Source organism: Dermacentor albipictus, chromosome 3 (assembly GCF_038994185.2).
Source record: "Dermacentor albipictus isolate Rhodes 1998 colony chromosome 3, USDA_Dalb.pri_finalv2, whole genome shotgun sequence".
Taxonomy (NCBI): domain Eukaryota; kingdom Metazoa; phylum Arthropoda; class Arachnida; order Ixodida; family Ixodidae; genus Dermacentor; species Dermacentor albipictus.
The window spans coordinates 175,029,271-175,052,183 of NC_091823.1; the positions used below are offsets into that span (position 1 = coordinate 175,029,271).

The 22,913-nt window shown below is 44.9% G+C and overlaps 1 protein-coding gene across 7 annotated transcripts in view; it reads right to left on the reverse strand.

Annotated features, from left to right (window-relative positions):
* bbc (choline/ethanolaminephosphotransferase 1 bbc) overlaps positions 1 to 22,913 on the reverse strand; it is an 83,806-nt gene that overhangs the window by 12,721 nt on the left and 48,172 nt on the right. For 4 of the 7 annotated variants that reach the window (XM_065432025.2, XM_065432029.1, XM_065432024.2 and 1 more), the window contains one exon: positions 18,114 to 18,282. In XM_065432025.2, the coding sequence (XP_065288097.1) occupies positions 18,114 to 18,282 (169 nt within the window). Of the gene's footprint in view, positions 1 to 3,140; positions 3,184 to 8,588; positions 8,607 to 18,113; positions 18,283 to 22,913 lie in introns of all 7 variants that reach the window. The other 3 variants (XM_065432028.1, XM_065432027.1, XR_010564410.1) reach the window with 2 other exon arrangements.

The following is a 22,913-nucleotide window of genomic DNA, read 5'->3' on the forward strand; positions in this document are numbered from 1 at the left end:
TGACTTGAGAAAGGGTCTTTTGAAGTTATTTATTTGTGTGGCTTTAATAAAAGTTGCAGTTTCACCCGAAAGGCGAAGCACCACTTGTGACAGCAAATTAGCAGACAGCTATACGGTGTAAGGATAGCAGTTTTATCGGCTGTATAAACTTGTAAGCATTGGCTTACTAACTAATTTATCAAGCATTGGTCATGCGCCCACAAGCAAACAAACACTTCTCACTCAATGACCCCGGAAACTTGCTGTTGAAATGCTGGAGTGAGGATGCGTGGCAGCATCAGTGAGCGAACCGACCTCCGTGCTGCCTCTTGCTGCAGCATGAACTAAGTGGCGAGAACACGCTCGGTGCACTCTGTCCCCATCGCAGATTACTTTCCAGATAGGGCCCATGCGGCTGCGCCATATGCAGCCGCCACCAGAGTTGAACCCCCACAGTGCCTTGCACGGGACGAAGACGGCACACTTCCTCTCTGCTTTCCTCTTTTGCATGTGCGTGATTGAGCCGCCATTGCCGACTCACCCTCGCGTGCTTGCACTCGTACATACAGCATATGGCAACAATGTTGTCGCCCTTGGACTTTATACGAAGCATCACGGTGGCGGCAGAAATGCGCCTGGGGTGTCCATATAATTGCTATTGCAATAAAGGTCAGTTGCAAGTACATAGTATGATTGTCTGCCCTTTTCCCTTGTGTTCTGCTTGACACCTAAGACACCGCAATAGTGATGTGAAGTGACAAAGCCTGAGGGTTAGCTTTAGAATAAAGGTGCGGAAAGCCAATGTTAAATTGACTGGTGAGAAAACAAAAGTTCTGTATTTATAGTGTTTGAAACCCTTCAAGAGTATGTTTGTTTTGGGGCAAGTAATCACAGGGTGCCTGACTGATAACGGGAAAATATCTAGATTACTAAAAATATTGCAGGCACTTGGAATAGCAAGTCACGAGTGGTAGCTCATCAATATCCTCGAAAAGAAAAATGTACAGTCGTTGCATTCTAGTGGAACTAGCATGTGGGGCATGAACTTGAAGATTAACAAACAATGTTTAACTGCGCGAGGAAACGAACCACAAAGACAGCGAGGGACAAGGACGGGCGCAGACTTGCAACTAAAGTTTATTCCACAAGGTACACATATAAATACACAGCCGACATACACCACTGCGCGTGCGCGAAAAAAAGGAAAGGTAAAAGATAAGTAAAACCTTGTACTATATGCGAAACGCGACCTACCTACGCTCGTCAATAAACCTAATCTCACTGGTATGTAAATAAACTGAGGTGTCACTGACACATTGTTGTCCCTTCTTTTTAATATGGTACGCCTCGAGTAGCTCTCTGGCTCGGCTATCTCTGCAGCGGCACAAAATCTTTGTTTCCTTCATGATCGGCTTGCACGTGCACGCCAGGCAGTGGACAGGCAGGTGCCCATTCGTTTTATTTCTAATAACAGGAAGGTGTGTGAATGTGCGCTTGCGTGAGCACGAATTGTCTATTAGAAATAAAACGAATGGGCACCTGCCTGTCCACTGCCTGGCGTGCACGTGCAAGCCGATCATGAAGGAAACAAAGATTTTGTGCCGCTGCAGAGATAGCCGAGCCAGAGAGCTACTCGAGGCGTACCATATTAAAAAGAAGGGACAACAATGTGTCAGTGACACCTCAGTTTATTTACATACCAGTGAGATTAGGTTTATTGACGAGCGTAGGTAGGTCGCGTTTCGCATATACAAGGTTTTACTTATCTTTTACCTTTCCTTTTTTTCGCGCACGCGCAGTGGTGTATGTCGGCTGTGTATTTATATGTGTACCTTGTGGAATAAACTTTAGTTGCAAGTCTGCGCCCGTCCTTGTCCCTCGCTGTCTTTGTGGTTCGTTTCCTCGCGCAGTTAAACAATGTTCGCTAATACCTACCAACTCGCCCAACAACAAGTTCTACTAAATTAACAAACAACACTGAGGAGAAGTGATGACTGAACATTGAGTGACAGGTGACAGAAAAAATTATAGGTGTAACATAACAAAACGGGAACATGACTGTTGACTTTCATTAATATGACGTCGATGTGAAAAAAAAAGAAAAAAGCTAAAACACAGCCCTGCTTGAGTTAGCAGTACTTGCCCTCATTTACCTGGCAGCACACACACAAAAAAAGAATAGAAGTGGAAAGAAGAAACACACGATCACTGCACTTACAAGTGAATTACTAGCTGAAATATTGTCACTCCACAACAACTTGCCTAATTTTCCTAAACAATGTAGAAATCGAATCCATACCTGACTGAACAAGAAAAATGTAGCGCACCTCCAATTCTGCCAATTGAGAAAAGATTAAACCAGCAAAGTCTACCTTCTCAGAAGGGAAATTTATTTACAATATCTTAAACAAGAATACTAAATTGAGTGAGTAGGTTTATTTGTAGGGTAGCTCTAGAGCTACCCTTCAAATCATGAATTGCACTTTTTATACTATATTGCTAACTCTCGGACAGTACTTTATTGTTGTCTCTGGCACACAACATGTCTTATGTAAGGTTAATTGCATGTTTCATACTCTGCATTTATCAAATGACTCGGCAACAATCACAAACATGATGCTGTCCCATGCCTAGACTAACTACTTTGCTAGTCAGTCCCGTTAGGCGTGCAATTCTCAGTAACGCCAAAAATGGCTTAAACTTTTGCTGCCACCAACTTATTGGTATGTACAATAACTATATTTTTAATGAGATTTTGTAAACAATTCGTAGAAGAGGCACATCGTCCTTGCCATCCCTATGTGACAATGGTGACGATGCTGGCTCTGACAGTCGCAATCACTGCGAACGCTGCTTTGTATTTGATTTCAATAAGCAGGCAATATTCAAACCAATTTTCTGAACATTCGGTGTCTGAAAGATCGGTTGCTGACAACTGATTGGCAAAGCTTGGTTTATGTAAAACCAATTAAGCACCTCGTAATATATTTGCAATCTAGTAAACATAACTTTCAGGGATGTTTCTCAATGAATATAGGCCTCTGAGTGCGCAGGTCATGGTGCAGGCAGTCAAACAACAACGAAAGAAAATAGAATAAAGCTTAAAGCTAGACAGGTGGAGTGCAACAATGAAGAGCATACTTTTGTATCTACGTACCCACCTGCATGGTTTTTTAACTGCAGCATATCCTAAATAAAATTCACCTAGAGGAGACAGAAAATAATACAACAATATAGAGCTACAAAACTGGGAACAAAGATCGAAAGGAATGGTCCTGTGATTTAACTTGAGGGGCTAGGGCAGGCTGTCTCAGAGTGCGAAGCTGTAAAAGTAGATTTATCCGACAAGATGATCTGTGTGTAGCATGTAAAAATACCGTATTTACTCGCATAATAGGCGCACTCGCTTAATAGGCGCACCCCCAGTTTGGTCGCGGAAAATTTGATTTTTTTATTTCCGCGCATAATTGGCGCACCCCGAACTTGGCACTGTGATCAGTACCGCATTTACACTATTTACGCATTTACGCCCTCCTGCCCCTCCATCTCGGGTGAAAAAAAAAAAAAAAAAACGCAAGCACATTTCACAACCCAAGCTTATCAACGCATTTGCTGGAATACTAGTCTCATTAGTGTTGCTGCCGTCGCAGCTGCCGAGGGCCCACAGCACATAGAACATCGCGAACTAGCTCTTCCATTAACTACTGACACCCCCCTCCCCAAACCGCCGCGAAGCCAGCGAGCACGACGACCTAACGCGTCCGTAGAAACAAAAAAAAGAAAGAAAGAAAGAAAGAAAAACGCATCAACGAGCGAAAAATAATTCTTCCATCAACTATCGATAACACCCCCCTCCTCTCCAAACCGCCGCGCGGATATAAGCTTTTCGCTACCTTCGCTTAGGCAGCTCGGAAAGCTGGGCAACTCTCGGAGGCCGGGCGACTCGACACAAGCGACAGTGCCATCGCTATCAATACTCTACACATGCTGAAACAGGCAAAGAAAAGACAAATCGCCACATCTCGCCATTTTGCAAACGGCGTGCAGTTCGTGTGGTCGCGTGTTCCGCAATGGGCAAGTACGGCAGCTACACGGCTGCATTCAAACTGAAAGCTGTGCAGTATGCACTCGAGCATGGGAACCGTGCTGCAAGCAGGCATTTCAGTGTCGGAGAGACAAGCATTCGCTACTGGCGAGGTCAGCAAGAAAAACTTCAGGCCACAAAGAAGTCGCGACAGGCCTTCCGCAGTGCAAAGTAGAGAAAGTATCCGCAAGTAGAAGATCAACTAGTTCACATACGGGGCCTTCGACAGGACGGTTGTGCAGTGTCTCTCGACATAGTGCAGACGGAGGCGCGCAGAATTGCCCGAGCGCAGGGCATCGAAGTGAAAGACTTCAAAGCAAGCTCCGGATAGACAACGCGCTTCATGCGATGCCACGAACTTGCCCTGAGGAGGCGCACAACGTTGTGCCAGCGCTGTTGTATCCGGCCATGCTCGTTTTAGACAGTTTTCGCGGGCACCTCGTAGAACATGTACGAGAGAAGCTGTCAGAGGTGCGTACGGATATTGCCGTGATTCCGGGAGGCCTCACTTCCGTGCTGCAACCTTTGGACGTTTCCCTAAATAAGCCTTTTAAGGACAACGTTCAAAGGCTTTACACCAATTGGATGGCTGGAGGACAGCGTCAACTAACCCCCGGTGGCAAAATTAAGAGGCCGCCTATGGAAATGCTGTGCGAATGGATCGTGGAAGCTTGGCGAGAGATCTCGGATGACGTCGCCAGGAATAGTTTCAAGAAGACTGGGATCTCCAATGCACTGAATGCAAGCGAAGACGACATGCTGTGGAGCTCAGACATGGAAGACGAGTCTCCACCCGGCGGTGATGAGGATGTTCTCTCGGACTCGGACTCTGAATAGTCTTAATAAATTTTACGTGTGTGTTCAGTCAACGTCTCCCGCCTGTTCATTAAAAGTTAAGTAGGTAGCTTTTATTTTCCCTTTTATGCTGGATTTATTGGTGAATTATGTGAGAGTAGCCATATTCCTGACATATTTTAAAATTTAAAGCGCGGGAATGCGAGTTGAAAAAATTTCGTAAATTTTACCCCGCGTAATAGGCGCACCCCGAACTTCGTGCCAGATTTTCTGAAAAAAAAAGTGCGCCTATTATGCGAGTAAATACAGTACTGCAGGGACAACTATGCACTATGCACACCTTGTTGGAATGTCATAATATGAATCTAAATGAGGATAAAAATGTGGTCAGCCTCCATGAAGCCTTGGGATGTGAAGGCAAGAATGAATGGGTAAGCATATTATGGCAATAGACATTCAAAGAGATGTTATGAATATTGGTGGTGCATAAGTGGAGGAGAACCACAGTGATGTCTAATAAATTTTGCTATATAGTCTCAGAATATATAACCATGGATGTACAGATATCAAGGAGCTGGAATATCTAACAATGGTAAAGACACAAAAATTTTAAAGGACCCTGAACCACCCCTCGGGCTTGGTGAAATAACATAGTCTGCGGGTAGCATGCGCTGCTGTGAACATCTCAGCCAAGTTTTTCTGTTGTACACGGTGCGTGGAGATCGCAAGCGGATCGCGAAGTCCATTTCCTCTCAAACACTCTCTTGTTAACCAAAGGCCCTGTCCTCACTCTCTTCTGTATGCTTTATTTTGTCATTCCCTTAGACGGCTGCTATCGGCCGATAGCTGACATCAAGCTGCGGTCAGCTACACAGCATAGATACTATGGCCACAGACATGAGTCCACTCACTCAGCGCACTGCGGCTAGCTGAAGACATCTACATTTGGCTTACATTTCATATGTCATAGGCACCAAAGGCAGAAGTCGTGGCGTCTACGTTAACATCCAAAATGAAATTTCAGCTGCGCGCCACAATGACATTTAGAAAACGGAGCACTCATGGCACACTCCACTGTGCCGTGGCCTTCGCAGTGCACGGCATTGGAGACTGAACAGGAGCACAGCGGAGGCCACGGTTGATTGCCAATAACTCCGCTTCTGCTGAACGCGTTGAAGTACTTTTTGCAGCAATGTACTTCAGAAATAGCCTGTTTTCACTTCAAATGCCTTTCTTCACTTTGATAAAAAAAACTGGTTCGGGGCCCTTTTGAGTACCATATGCTGGAGTGTGATGGCACATGTTACCGCCCTACCTTAAAATGCAATTTGTTTATAATCATCATCGGCATGTTGATAACGAGTATGATAAAAAGACACAGCTTTGGCACGAGTGTAATGGCAAATACAGCAGAACCTCATTGATACGATCCTGTGACTTATGTTTCTCCCGGCACCAACATTTGCAATTGAGAACACAAAAAATGGCCTAATACATACTTGTTTTCTACCGGTTTATAAGTTCCCAGAAAATGCAATCCCCAACGTTCAGTACATCACCAAACTAGGATCGCATAATATGTTTTCCCGTCGCTAGATCCCGTGCAAGCGAGAAAAGGCACGAGGCGTGCGCAATCGAGAATAGTAGCCATCTGTCGCAACAGCAGTCTCCCCCTCATACTCGCCCGCCTGTCTCACGTGAAAATGCCAGCGTACATTCAGTTTCCCATTTTGGTACCAGCAAATTTCCTCCAGTTGCACCCTGCATTCACAGCTATCGCCACAGGTGGTGCTGCAATAAGCATCTTCACCTATCTGTTCCACAGCAGGTGGGGCTTGGTGCCGTCAGAAGCGTACTGTACACTATTAAACTCAAACGTACTGCTGTTCCAAGCTGCAGGCGGCACGACTCAACGTCAATCGCGTTGCAGTCAGGTGGCATCATATTCCGGTGTTGCCCACAAGCTCGACTTCGTTTTGGTTTCACAAAGGAAAGTGACAACGTGCGACTGAATGACAGCAGTCACTTGGGCGTCTCGTGCCACAATCTGCCAATCAACGTCTCGTGCCATTTGCGCCGAGTGGGCATGTCAAAACTTCCCGCCAAAGTGCCCCACTTTGAAAAGGCTGGTGACCCAGGCTGACTTCAAGGAATGCAAACGAAAGATTGCTGAAGCTGTGAAAATGGCAATGCACATCTTGGGTCACTCGGCAGCCATGAGGGCAGCGTGCGTCAGCACCTTGTACTGCAACGGTTTGTGCAACACTTTGCATTATGTAGATGGCAACTAAGTTTGCCAATTTTTTAGTGACTTTGAATCGTACATTTTCTCTGTTACAGTAAAACCTCGTTAGACCGTACCCGCTTAAACGGTATTTTCATTTTAAAATTAGTAAAATCAAATCCCCGACTCGGCGGCCATTGAACACAATCTGTTTTGTATCCACATAAACCGTACCGGCTTACTGCATACGTATCGGTTAACACGTAGCGTTTCCACTTTTTGTCGCACAAACACGGCGGTGTGTTGTCTCCATCGGGCGGCCCAGCAGAACAACAGGCCTCAGAAATCAGCACAAAAGCCTCCAAGCGCCCTGTGCATTTGCACGTTAAGCCCCATCAACATTAACATCATTTCAGAGCCGTGCCAGAGAGTGTTGTCGCGTTGTGCAAGCGGGAACTAGCGTCATGCCGAAACTCAGGTATAAAAGACGCCGGGCGCTTACTTAGAAGAAAAATTAGACATCGTTCCTGCTATTGAATGTAACATGATAAGTCGGTGCTGGTACGCAACATGGGTCGTCTACTGTTGACTACGGTGTGCAACATTTGGAATGCGAAGAAGTTGCTCGGCAGCGTTGCCGCGACCGCAAAGAGACGTCGTCTACGAGGTTCGACTTTTTGCCATCATTGCCTCTGTTGTTGCCGAAGTGTTGCCTGGTGACAGTGATAAGGACGACACGGAAAGCGACAGCACGGGCGATTCAGGCCCGACAGTGGCAGAAGCTGCGTGTTACGCCAGCCTCATAAATGCAATCGTCGCAACGAGAACAGCACCCCGCAATGAAAAGGTGCCCCGCGACTTCTGCAACACTACCGCTCCTGTGCATGGAGAATATGTAACACCAACGAGGAATCTGCCATGTGAGTGTTTGCCGAGAAGAGGGGGCTGGCTGAAAAGCTGGCTCACAGCTTCAGAAAGTTTGAGGCCGCTGTCGTCACAGCTAGGCCGCGGCGGCATCGAACGAAAATAACACGTTTGTCGTGCGAAGTAAATAAATACTGCATGTTTTTTCCCCTTTCATCGCACTCTCTCCGAGGTAAATGGCTGATCATCCTATTTCGGTTAAGTAGTACTATCATTTAGTATGTACTTTTTCCAAGCTCTGGCCAACTATGGTTTAACGAGGTTTCACTGTAGTAAGTTTTTTCTCACATTTTTTTTCCAGAATGTATACATGAGGTTCTACTGTACTGCCTCGCCTACTTAAGTGTGTCAGTCACTTTGGTTTGTCTTGCCAGACAAAAAAAAAAACATGAAAATGCTACCAACATGCTGAAACACCAACCAAACCTTGTATGTAAGGCAGGGAGTGACTGAGACGGTGTAGTAACTTGGGAATAAAAAATAAAAGGCCTCATCTTATCCACTAATGAACATGGTAACTACACTGGAGATCAATTGCAAAAGATGTTAGTGAAAGAAGGAGGAGAGGTATTGCAAACTCACCGCACATGTGTCACTGACCTAGAAGTGCGAAAACAAAGCAAGCATTAGGGGAGCTGCAAAACATGCAGGCGTACATGCAAACATGCAGGCCAAACTGCAAGCAGGCATTGCAGACAAAGGTGTAACAATGCGACATACTACATGCTTGTAGTAGCACAACTAATCAGAAGCAAATAAAGGAGCAGTCATGAGCTGCTGCACAGAAGCCATGCATGACATTGCACAAGGCCAGAGGAGAAAAATATCTAGACCAAGAGCGAGCATCAAGCATAGCTACAGCATAACTCACTTAAAATAGTTGGAGGCTTCGTAATAATAGGGTATAAAGTAGGGGGCTGAAATTATAGAAAGGTGGTTAATCATGTAGAACAAGTTTTTGTATTGACATACAAGGAAAGGAGATGTCTGCCAGCACAACCTTATCCAACCATCATGAACAGCTGCAATAGTGTGAGCACAGTGTGCTTACTGCATTCCCAGTTGTACCTGGTTGCCAATTGGTCTGCTTGAACTGTGATAGTCTTCAATTACAGGCAGAGCTTAGGGGACAGTGAGGTGTTGAACAGACGTTATCTCCCATTGAAAATGCCTATTTTTAGCCTGCTTAGGAAAATTTTCAAGCAAATAATGGCAGCTCACAATGTCCAATTACGATATTTATTCGATTCTAACATGCAACTTTTTTTTTCATAACAAAATTGATCCAAACATGATCGCGGCCTTCGTATGCTTTGCTGCATAACAAGGCTGCATTGCGGCGAAACTGAGCTTAAAAATCATGCAGTGTAATTTGTTAGAAAAGCAGCTGCCACTGTGATCTAACGTATTAACACGATAGCGCTAAAGGCTCCATGTCGCAAAAAATCTGATGCCAGCATTGGACGTCACTTGGTGAGACATCATTCCAAACCACAACCAAGCAGGCCATCCGAGTGGCGCATAAGCTGGCATACAAGAAAACATAACTGTTTCGTGGAAATGCAAACAGAAACCCCTTTTCCAGCATTTCTACCATACATAGGGCGGTCATAGCCTCCAAGATTTGCGCACCAATCTCAGAGGCAGGCCACTGAGCGATGCGCCCGTTTTTTGTAACACCTCTAGATGGCGCTTGCCTCTACCGCATCACAATGTGGTTACGAGTTTGTGGAGGACGGATGTGTGTTTCCAGGGCTTCGTGGCGGCGATGAAAAAATTTTTTTCTGCATGCACTGAGCTTGCTACCGTTTTTGATTTGCTGATTTTGGCTAGTTTTCATTCTTTTTTTTTTCTATTTCGTGTATGCAGGTGTGTTTCATGCATATTTGGTTTTGCAGGATAGTCGGAGCGTCCTTTTGCAAAATGTGTTTCAGCACATGCAAGCATGTACAGAACGCTTATGTAAATACCTTGGAAAATATCTACAGAGGTTCTACAGCTGCCTTAATTCTACATAAGAAAAGCAGGAAGACACCTATAAAGAAAGGGGCCATATAGGTAGACACAATCTCTCCAATGCTATTCACTACTTGCTTGGAAGGAGTATTCCAGCTATTAAAATGGGAAGGCTTAGGAGTAAGGATCGACGGCGAATATCTCAGCAACCTTTGGTTTGCCGTATCATTGTTTTATTCAGCAACAATGCAGACGAGTTACAAAAAATGATTGAGGACCTTAACAGAGAGTGTAAAAGTGGGGTTGAAGATTAATATGCAGAAGACAAAGATCATGATGAATAGCCGGGCAAGGGAACAAGAGTTCAAGATCACCAGTCAGCCTCTAGAGTCTGTGAAGGAGTATGTTTAGCTAGGTCAATTAATCACAGAGAACCGTGATCATGAGAAGGAAATTCATGGAAGAATAAAAATGGGTTGGATCGCATATGGCAGTCATTGTCAGCTCCTGACTGGAAGCATACAATTATCATTGAAAAGGAAGGTGTATAATCAGTGCATTTTACCAGTGCTGAAATATGGCGCAGAGACTTGGAGACTGACAAAGAAGCTTAACAAGTTAAGGACCGCGCAAAGAACGATGTAACGAAGATTGCTAGGCATAACGTAAAGAGACAGAAAAAGAGTGGTTTGGATCAGGGGAGCAAATGGGTATAGCCGATATTCTAATTGACATTAAGAGAAAAAAATGCAGCTGTGCAGATCATGTAATGCGCCGGTTAGATAACCGTTGGACCATTAGGGTTACAGAATGGGCACCAAGAGAAGGGACATGCAGTAGAGGACAGCAGAAGACTAGGTGGAGCGGTGAAATTAGGAAATTCGCGGGCACTAGTTAAAATCGGTTGGCGCGGGACAGGTGTGATTGGAGATCATGGGGAGGGGCCTTCGTCCTGCAGTGGACATAAAACAGGCTGATGATGATGATGATGCAATAGTAGTTTGGAAGTCGCAAGCCTATTTGCTATTAGTGGTTGTAGTGCGTGTGCATTGGTATCGGGAATATTGCTTTAGTAATAGAGCGAGAGTGTGGACACGTGCTTGAACACGTGTCATACGTTTAATCCGTGCGGCATTTATTGCTTCTAAATCATTGGTGATAATTACTTTGCAGCATTTGCAGATTCTGTGCGTATCGGCATTTGCTAGAAGGCACATGCTTTGAAAGCTTCGGTGTTTGTACTAGAAAAAGCCAAGTGCAACACATGGCAAGAAAGACTAAAGCATGCAGAGTGCGCGGGATCCCCCATGGTAGACGACGGGACGGATGAGAATAGAGAAGAATTCGAGTCAATCGGCAGAAAATGTGATGTTGAAGCTAGGCTGAAGAAAATGGTGACTTTCCAGGATGAGCTTATCAAACAGGTTGAGGAGCTCAAAAATGAGCTAAATATGCAATGCGATGCATGGAAGGCGGTGGAAAAAAGACCAAGCAGCCAAGAAAAAGCTGAACAGGATCGCCATCGTGAACGAGAATGGCTGTGACAATGGAATGCAGTCTGCTGATGTGACAGGAGAGGGAGTGTCAGCAAAGCATGTGAATGCGTGCAACCTGGGGACGGGGTAGCGGGAAAGAGCTGCACCTACCTTGATGCAGCCACAAAGAAGAAGCAGGAATGCAGAGGTCAATGCCCCTTGTCAAGTCCAAATTGCACAGAAAAAGACGACAAAGGGAAGCAGGGAGAGGCTTCAGCAGTAGGAGAGAGTGAAAGGGTGATTATCACCAGCGACTCAAACCTGGCCACATGCTCAGGGGCAATTGTAGAGAGGGTAAAAGGTGACAAGAGTGGCGGTAGGTACATTTCCAGCACAGACACTGGGCGCTGTCATGGCGTGAGCAAAAGCAAAGCTCACAGACGGAATCTTGTCGTAGTAGCAGGGGGCTAAACGACGTCCTAAACAAAAAAGGGACAGAACTAGCCCAGCACTTGGCAAAGGGGGTAGACGACTTGCACGAGCTGTTCGCTGAGGTGCAGACTGGTGTGCATGGTGCCGGAGGTGCCTGTATGTGACAGTCACGTACAAAGAGGCATAGTGGCTGCTAAAGAGGCCATGTGCAAAATGAGCCGAGAGAAAGGCTTCAAGGTTGTCAAAGTAAACATGGAAGTGAGAAGGTGTGGTGGTTTTGAACGAGACGGGATCCACTTCAATTACAGGCTTGTACGAGAAGTGGGCTGGTGGCTTGCTGGTCGCACGGTTGCTTTTTTGCAGGGCCCAAGGGCTATCAGGAGGCCAGTGTAGGTAGTAATGAAGACGGTCCCCTAGGGGAACATCAGAAGAGCATCGCTGTCGATAACAGAAAAAGGAGGAAAGCAAGAAAAAAAAGCTCGTCATGCAATAGGCTACATAGACATGCAGTGCCGCAGAAGAAAGGAAAAGTGGGTAGAAATTGAGGAGCAGTTAGAGAACAAATAGGGGTGTCCGTGGTTACAGAAACGCACCTTAGAGATTCAGAAAAGCTGCCAGTGATTGAGAATAATGTTTGAGAAGGGTGCAACAGAACTAAGTCGGAAAGAAAGGGAGGGGGAGTCGGAATGCTCATCCATCAGGGAGCCAAACACAAAAGAGTACATTCGAAACCTCAAGAGCATCTTTGGTTATCATGTACAATGAGTGGAAAGAAACCTTGGCTGGGCGTAATGTATTTGTGGTCTGGAAATAATTACTGAAAGAAGAATCAAGAGTTAGTGGAATGCCTAAGTGCCGATATTGAGGGCTTCGGGAATGATGCCGAAATTATCCTATTAGGTGACATCAGTGCCCACATACAGGATCCAGATGGCTATACCAACAACGGGAAGTCAATGCTAGATTGTTATGAGCAACATAACCTCTTTGTTGTGAATACAGGGAATAAGTGTGACGGGCAGATCATGTGGGAAACCAGCAATCGACCATTGATTAATGCCTGGTGACAAAAGAAATCCATGATAAGTTGAGAGAAATGGTCGTTGACGAGGAAGGGTATAGCAGCTTAGGGAGTGACCATAAATGCATAATTTTGAACATGGCATATGTAGCTGCGAAGGAGAGCAAGAAGCACAGAATGGCCAGTTGACATTTGAACGCTGCGCAAATAGCCAATATAGTCACAAGGTCTAGGAAGAACTTGGCAAATGGCCAAGCAAAGAGTGGGCATTTGGTGAGCTTCTAAGTGCAAGAACGACAGAAATACGCAAAGAGAAGCAACATGCTCGTTGGAAAGGAAAAAAGAAACCAAGAAGCTGGTGGAACAGCGAAATATGAGAAGCGATCGCCGAATGACAGAAAGCATCATGAGAGCACAGGCAGGCAAAGGCGCAGTTGCCGCAGGATGGAGTAGCCAGTAAATGGGAAATATACCGGGAGAAAAAATATGGTTCCAATACAGGCCTTTGCCCTGCAGTGGACATAAAATAGGCTGATGATGATGATGATGAAAACCTAGTTAATTTAACCCTAGTTAATTCGGAAAATCAGCTAATTTGAAGAATAAGACAATTTGAAAAATCAGGCAATTTGAAAAATTAGACAATTCGGAATGGCAGACAATTCGGAAAGGCAGACAATTAGAAAAATCAGACAATTAGGAAAATCAGACAATTCAGAAAACCAGACACTGGAAAATCAGATAATTCGGACTCGTCCTCTGGTCCCGGTAGGCGTGTGCATTATTTAGTCAAACTCTTGGTAATTCAGATGTGGCTGCACATCACTTAATTCAGACAACTCTAGGAGATCAGTGAGCACAGAGCACTGCAAATGCACGACATAAAAGAACAAGAACAGCACTAGCATTCAACCGAAACAAAGTGAGGCAGTCCAAATCACCATAGTCATCAGTGGAAATTGTACGTAAAAGACGGCAAGATTGGAACGCTTCATCACTATTCGTGCCTTTAAAGCTTTTATTCTTGCGTTTACCATCACGCATAACACTGCGCTGACCGCAGGCGTTCATAACTGCGTAGCTGCCATCTATGACTGTGTCGATAGTGACCACGATTTCATACGCAGTTGTTGCAGGAAACAGAGCAGTTCTCTTTTGACTAGGTGTGTGTCGGCCATGTGCCTTCAGAACAGCAAGGTTGCCGTCCATGATCGTGTCAACAGTGGCTGCAGTTTCATTCGCAGAAGTTGCAGCAAACAGTAGTTTCATTCTAACTCAGTGCAAAGCTGTCGAGAATAAAGAGCCCCAGCTGCATTGTAATGTACAGATAATTTGTTGACGATCAGGTTCAAGAGCTAAAAAATTAACGGGATGTGCACGCAATTGTGAAAGGCACGTCTTTGGTGAAGACATGTGCTGCTGCCACACTCGGAAGGAAGTCCCAGGTATTCGCCGTTGCGAGCACTAATCAGTCATGAGATGATTGAGAACTGCTGCTTCTGCACTGCTTTTGTGCAATATAGAAAGAGGATTTACCGATTCCTTCAGTAAATAAAAGCAGGTTGGCATAGCATGCATTTGTTTTTCTTAACACCCTCGGTAATTTGACATTCGGTTAATGAGGAAACTTTTTTTTTCGGTGTTGTGAAATCTGTTTTTCTGCAATTGCAAACCACACTTAAACTATGGGATAAAGAGCTGTTACATTGATTCCTTTATGCTTAAGGGGGACGTGGCTTTAAAAATCAACTTCCTTATTCATCGATTCTGATGAAAATTGGCACAAATGTTTAGACTGTCTCCCTGGTGCTTCCATAAAAGTTTCAGAGCGATATCTTCAAAACATTTTATTGAATTTTATTGAGCAGAATTTTTCTCTCTATAACTTTCTGGAGAGCTTGGTGAAATTAAAAACGTGATAGATGGCTTGTCAAGTACTGATTGCATGGCTAAATGCATGATGAAGGTCATGACATTCTTGCTTTCTTTTTTTTGCAATACAAATTTTTCGGAGTGTCACTTTTTATGTAACCTTCGCATCAAGCAAACTTTCGGCATAGACATATAGCCATATCGTAAACTTGAAAAGAGTCAGGATAAGAAAGCGAGAATGTCGCGACATGCACTATAGCCTAAGGCACATGACAAAAGAAAAAGGAATAAAAATATGCCAAACGGTAACAAACAAATCAGCTCCAGAAACTGAGCAGAAAAGCAAAAAAAAAAGCAGTTTTGAGAAAACAACTCTCAAAGTTCACCTTCTCTTCAGTTCTCTAAAAGGCACTAAATTTGTATTCGTTGAGGTGTTTGTGATGTGGGGCTTCTTGTGTATGTGACCTCTGGTCTGTTGTGCTCCCCCCCCCCCCCTTTCTTTTTATATGGCATCCTTTGCTGCTGCAGCTCTACAAAGAGCATGGTGCCTGGGTTTCAAACCAAGTGACGTGCAGAACTCTGTGTGGGGATAAATATAGATCCAGTGTTGTACCTGCAGGCTGCCTGATTGATAGCAGCCTCCAGTACAGTCAGTGAGGGATTTTTTTTTTTCATTTGGTAGAATTGATCTTGTTACTGAATGAAGGCTCTGAGTGTCAGCAGCCTTTCAAGTAATCTTTACTTGACAATGGCTGTAGAACTTAGGATCACAGAGCCAGTGATAGATATACCGCTGCTAGGTGCTTTCTAGAATTGTACTTTTGTACGATGCCTCAGTCACTTCTGCAGCCAGGTGTCTGTGCCAGCCCAAAGGGCCTAGTGAACAGAGCTCATGATGAAATTCTCTTCATGAAGGGGTGGTATGATAGATATTGTTACGAGCTATCATGACAATATGGTAATAGAGTGAACGTGCAATATGCTTCGTTGCGGGTCTGAGGTGCCAATGTGGGAGATGCCTAGCCGCAGACAGAAATAGCCGACGCACAAACTGCAGTCCGAGGTGCCAACGCACGAAATGTCTAGACGTGGGCTTGAGGAGTCGACGCTCAATGTACTTAGTCGCGCAGTCGGAGGCGCAGATGCACAAAGTGCTTAGATGAGGGTCCGAGAAATCCACGCGCAATGTGCATGATCGCCGAGTCGGAGACTCCCTATGTGCGAAATGCTTAGCCGTGGGTCCGAGTATTGCATGCACGATGTGCTTGGTCACAAATTCCGAAACACCGAGTGCTGAAAGGCTTAGTCGCATGTCCGAGGATTCCATGCGTGAATCTTGGTCGCGAAGTCCGCGTCACCGATGCTAGGAATGCTTAGCTGCAAGTCTGAGACGTCCACAAGCGTAGGTATCAGCCACGCTACTGCGATTTCTGCGTAGCGCCCATTTTGACACGTCGAGATTACGGCGAGTGGAGACGGCCAGACTCACGAGGTGCAAAGAGCTGAGCAGACGACGCGAGCACTGGACCAATGGCAAACCGCGCTGGAGCCACGACGGGTGCGGCCAATCGCAGATTCCGGCATGACCTTCAATCATTTACTTTTTGTGTACTTGTTTCTGTATGGAAGAGATAGGTGAAGCAGCAGATTTGAAGATGGAGAAAAGTGCTTTCCAATGAGACCAAGAAGGCGGCGCTCAGTTGCACCGTTCAGGAGATATTCTGGCTTGAAAAATGCTGTTCTTTCTCGATTTCCGCGAGATTTCTCGCCGCCTTGGCTGACAAAACGAATTTTGTAGAGCACTTCTACGTGGTTTACAGTGATGATATTTGGGAATCAGACAGAAAAAGAGTTATAGAAACTGAAAATTTGATTTTCAAAAAAATCAATTTTTCTGGCCATTTTTTTTTTATGTGAAAGCCACTCCCCCCTTAACATGCTAACAGTGTTAAGTGCGTGTGTGACATATAGTGCTGCACTACCGCACATCTTTCTTAGTAACCGGAATTCCTGTTATGTTCCGATTAACAGGAATTATTTATCTGGTCCCTCGAGGTTATGCTTAACAAGCTTCTGCTGTATATATTATTCCCGAAATGGATTCAAGGTGCTCTAGCTCCAAAGAAGCTGCCATGCCATTACTTGGGTAGTGATTGGTACCAAAATAAAACAAAATGCTAGCTGTCTTGTCACGACACACAAGCAAAGGTATGAACCAAGGAGAATTGGCACTCAAATAAATACAAGTGGCATCCTTGCAGAAGTTTACACAGTGCTTGCAATAAGTAAATTTGACTAGTACACGCAAACTTGAAAATGCATAAAAATTTGAACAGCATGTGAAAATCTTTCCTGGCTGTCTACTTCTACGTCTTTCTCTCACCCCCAAAAACACTGCAGCTGTTTGGCTTTATTTCAGAGAAAGGAGCTCCACTCTGTGGTAGCATTGTTGAGGTTTTGTCAACAAAAAAGCATCATCGCATGGTCTGTTCACATACAAAGTTGAAGTTCGTGTAGCCAAGAACCCTGCCTGCATATTCTGCCATTCACACACTAAATGTAGCACCACTGCAAAAAAGATCTGTAAACAGCAAAGGCTGACATCCAGTAAGCTGCTATAAAGGAAGGCCAAACAAGTTCTTCAAAGAAATTATGCTGAAAACTGCAAGAAAAATTTGTTGTGCTAGAGAATTGCTAGATCTCTCGCTCAGTGAGGAGGTTGCTTTCCCCATTAATGTAAAACATTACGTGTTTCACAATCAAGACAACCTGTGCTTGCAAGTAATTGTGCGCCATGTTAAAAAACAGATCAAGATTGCCGAGGTTCTTGCTCACATCTACAGCCGCACATGTGATCTCAAAGTTGCAGACACAAAAGTCAGTAGAAAAGCCTTTCTCCAGCTTAAAGTACTAAGAAAAATTACTTCCGTGTTTACAAGTCAACGTGTAGTACACCTTAACCATAGGACATAGTAGCATAGAGGAACAGAGTTTTACGGCACCTCCCCCCCCCCATTCGACTAGTCGCTTTCAAGCACTCTGCCAGCACACTTTACATTTGGCTAGTGAAAATCAAGCATCCAGAATGCATTCACCTGGTCTGTCTTTGAGCTGGGAGCGCAAATAAAATTAAATACGATTCTGCTCCTCCAATTGCTCTGGGAGCAGCTGAATGTTCGGCTCTGGTATGCTTTCCCCGGCTCGAATCTCAAGAGAGCCCCGCACAGTTGCAAAGTCAGTCAGAGAACGGTAGGAACCCATTTGACATGCCATTACTTTTCAAGCTGCAGCTTCACAGCAGGGCCATTGGCCAAGCCTGCCACCCAAAGCAAGAAGAGCCCAACCACTCACCGGCCTGTGACTGGGTGGCCGACACCTTGTCGGAGGAGACCGACGCGGAAGCAGGGGAGGCGCCCACAGCATACCTGGGCACAATCCGCAGCAGTGGGATCTGCAGGTGGGCGCAGATCTGGTTGCACACGATCACCGAGTAGTGCAGAAGGTCCGCCACCGAGTACACCTGCACACACACAAGCCACGTGTTGAAATATTGCGGGGGCTTGGCATCCTGAAGCTGCACACTGAGCTGAGAGTTAGCAAAAGGCTCCGGATTGGCAACGTCAAAAATACTGGGCTCGTACCATATCAACCGGAATGTAAATCAAGATATCTTCTTAAGAGAAAAGCAGGCTAAACTGACCCTTCGCCTTCATACCGTGTTACAGATATTACCGTATTTACTCGACTCTAACGGGCCCTCGATTGTAGCGCGCACCCGTTTGCCGTAACCTAAATAAAGAAAAGTCCTTTACATTACCGCGCACCTCATTCATTGTAGAAATACAACTCTCTCTTACTTGGAAAAACAAATATTTACTCCCAATGCACTAAAGTTGGGATAAATAAAGAAAGTCGCAGTTTCGCCCGAAAGGCAAAACATCCATTGTGATAGCAAATTAGTAGACAGCTATATGAAAAGTAAGGATAGTAGTTGTATCGCCCATATAAACATTTAAACGTTCCTTACCAACAAAATTAACAAGCATGATGCTGCGCAGACACAGGCAAACATGAGCACGTCTCACTCGATGACCATAGAAACTCTTTATCAAAACACTGGAGTAAGAAAGTGTGGTAGCAGAACCACGCGAATCGACCTTTGTGTGGCCTCTTGGTTCAAAGTGAACTAAGCGACGAGAACACAGCGTGGTGCACCTAGATGCGCAGTCTCATTGCACATCGCTTTGAAGATGGGGGCCGCGCAGCCGTGCCGTGAGCAGCAGTTGCGGAAGTACGCCTCTCCTGTTTGCGCCATCCCGTACGCAAGTTTCGGGAACTCCGAACGCCTGTGATGCGGCTCGATTTCCGTATGTCTCCGCACCCGTGGTCACTTTCCTTTTAATTGCTACATTGTGAGGAACTTGGCATGTCTTTGCAATCGGCACTTCCATGATGATAGAGTAAACGCAGAAAACGGGAAGAAGGACGGTGGACTAATTTACTTGAAGAAAAGAGCACTACAGTAAAGCGCTACAGAGTAAAAGTCCTACAGCGAGGCATGCTTCATTTTATTGGCGGGCATGAATTTGAGGCAGCCACTGACAAGCCATTCGGTGTAGAGAGCCCAAATTCTATCTTTCACTGGCTTGTTCAAGCAAACATCGAGCGGCTGGAGCTGCGATGTCATGCTGCCAGGTATCACGATAAGGTCGGTGTTGCATGTAGCCAGCTTGTCCTTGATGTGCTGGTCAAAGTGGCACCGGAAGGCATCGAGCACAAGCATGCCACGCAGACCCAAACTGCTACCGAGTCTCTTCCCCCAAATGTTGCCAATCCAGTCAGCAACCAAGTCCGTGTTCATCCAACCTTTTTCATTTGTGCGCACAATCACGCTACTCGGAAACACAATTCCTTTCGGGAGCATCTTCCGCCTGAAGGTAAGATACGGGGGCAGCTTGTGCCCGTCCGCAGTGCAACAAAGCGTTGCGGTGACTAGCTTTTCGTAGCCAGTAGACAAAATGCGCACTTCCTTCGCCCCTTTCTTTTCAACGGTTGTGGTGGCAGGCATGTCAAAGTAGAGCGGCATCTGATCAGCATTTCCTATCTGTCCGAAGTGGTAGCCATTTCTATGGCGCAACTTCAAAATGTAGCGCTGAAAACTGTGCAATCTCTCTTCATTTTCTTCTAGCAATTTCTGGCATGTACGTGTCCGCCTTCCAAGAGAAAAGTATTTTCTTTTCATAAAATTTGATAGCCAGCACCTGCTCGCTTTGAAGTCACTCTACATTAGCCCTTTCTGTAGGGCTAACTGCATCGCCCGTACTTTGAGCAGATCGGCCTTCACAGGCCACTGTGCCGCTCGCTGCTCTTGCACGTATTCTGCGAGCAGCTCTTCTATTTTGGCAAAGCAGCCCTGCTTCAGTCCACTGAAACCCTTCCTTGTTGCTTTGCTGGCAAAAATATAGTTTGTTTGCGCCAGTCCCGCATGCTAGTTTCGGCAACTGCGAATGCCCGTGATGCGGCCTGATTTCTGTCCGTCTCCACGCACATGATAACTTTCCTTTTAAATGCGGCATCATGGCGGACTCAGCGTGTCATCGCAGTCGGTGCTTCCACGCTGATTGAATAAATGCACAAAATGGGAAGACAGGTTGTACACGAGCGCCTGGTTACAAGTACAACATGGAGGTATGCACATGGAGGAAGCTACGGCAGGTAGGCTAGAAGCGCGTACGAGGCGGCCATTTTTCAAATGCCAATGGCGATATGGTAACACGGATTTAGGGTCATACTCGATTTTAACGCGCACGCAATTTTTTGACCTGTTTTATCGGAAGAAAGGCGCATTAGATTCGAGTAAATACGGTACTCAATTCATCCGCATATATCTTTCTGGTATACAGCACATATGGAGAACACTGCATCCCACTGCAATGCACTGAAGTTGAAGTCTGTTGTCACATCATAAAGATACATAAGTGTCTTAGAATATAAGTCCTATAGCAAGAGGTCCCAAAGTGAAAACTGTTCGGGGCACCTCCCATCAGAATGACATTGGTTGATTACAGGGCAGGCGAATCTGAAGCAGTTGGCGTACAAATTATTAAAAAACATAACAGAAACGAGCAATACGAACAAAATACAGTTAAACCTTGATATAACACACTTCAACGTAACGAAACTTTCTATATAACGAAATAATCAACCTTTTATACCTTCTTGTCCACAGAACATAATGTATTCAGAACCTCAATACAACGAAGTGTTTTCAATGTAACGAAATTTCGCTGCCTCTGAGAAGGAATACTGGGACAATGAATGGAAACTTCTGCAGACACAGATGGTCAAATGGTTGCATTACAAGCAGCTGCTTGCCGAACACCTCTCAAATCGCATGCCACGCAACCAAGAGGGACCACTGAAGTGGAGCAGCATTTTGTTTTGTATAGAACCCAAGCAGCACAAGGTCCCAAGGCTGGTGTGATAGTCTTTTTTTTTTTTTTCTGGGCAGTGGTGGCTGTCGGTGCAGCTGAGCTCATACACAGCCCGCACGCCCTGTTTTAGAGGCAATCTGCCACATGTGCAAAGAGCAGGCGGGCCGAGATTGCATGGCGTCATGCGCACTGTCTGTCCGCATGTTCAGTACTCCAGTACTTAATCTCAAGTTTCAGAAACATGCCGAAGGGAGAGGCAGACAAAGTGTTCGTTGCGGCCCTTTTCATGTTCCACTGTGGGTGACACTATCAGCCATGGAGGCAGAGTGGATGCAAAAGCATGGCTGCCTTCATCACTTCGTACTGCCGATGTGAACATATTGCCGACTTTGCATGAAACTATCTTTCGTCACAGACTCTCAAATTCAACAGATTTAATTCTTTTTCTTATTGAAATTAGTTTTTCCACTTGGCTGATAATTCAGAAAACTTTGCAGACCCTTCCGTGTAAAAAAAATCCATTGGCGATTGTACTTATTTGCATAATAGGTTGGATTTCAATATAACGAAATTTCATATAAAGATGCAAATGGCCGATTTTACTGACTTCATTATACTGCACTACATTAAGCACAAATTTAAATTATCAATAAGAAACATACAGTAAGACAAAAAAAAGTTAAAGAATGGAACAGAAGCAGGATATTGATCCTAGAGTTTGCAAGAAAGCACCTTTCAAAATACAGATTTATAAATTATAAAAAGATAGCAGTAGACAATGTGCATGTCATACAAAAAGCACAAATATATGCAATATGTAAACACATTAGTTCTACAAGAAATGTCAGCCTGTCAGAGGGAAATATTTGCAATATGCGAAATCTAGTTTAGAAGTTCAAATAAATAATCTTTCAAGCTGATTTGAAGTGATGCTAAGGTTGGGCATGTTTAAGCGAACACAGGCAACAGCTTTCAAGGGGTAATTGCAAAAAACAGCCCCGTCTGCTTGCCGTAATTTGCGTGAATTTTCGGCAATAGACAATTATACTGGTAGAAGAATTTCGTGCCAAAATTTGTGAGGCAAGATGACAGGATGCATTTAAACTCTGTTTCATTCATACGCACATGAAAAATAATTCCTCGCCTAAATTGCCCTATTTACTTGCATAATGATCGCACTTTCTTGTCAAAAAAATTTTACTAGAATTCAGGAGTGCAATCATTACGTGGGTTAAATTTCCCGCAAGAAAAAAAAATTTTATCTGGCATGTGCTACGGGATGACAACAGGTCAACAAATAGGCGGCTGCCGCTGTATGTAGTGCTGGACACCAAAACAAAAATGGCGGCCAGCGGATCAAGTCGAACGCGATTTTTTTTCTTCTCGAGAGTACATTGGGTGCATTTAAACAGTTTCTTCCGTATCAGTAATGAATATTATCGGCAAGTTTGCAGCAATAACATAGCCATGTCCACTTTGAGGGGACAGAAACAGATAGGCGCGCTTAGCTGCCAGTGACATAGAAACACATGGCGGGCATGCTGCGGAAACTACGGCATTTGTCTTCACTACTATCTTAATACGGCCCGTTTCCGCTAAGGGTGGGCGAATATCTTAGCTGTGTTACAAACGTCGGCGTATGAATAGGGTACACTTCTAACGTATCAGTGTAAACGTGGCTGCTATCGTTGCCGCTTCCGATTTGTTGCGTGCCCAC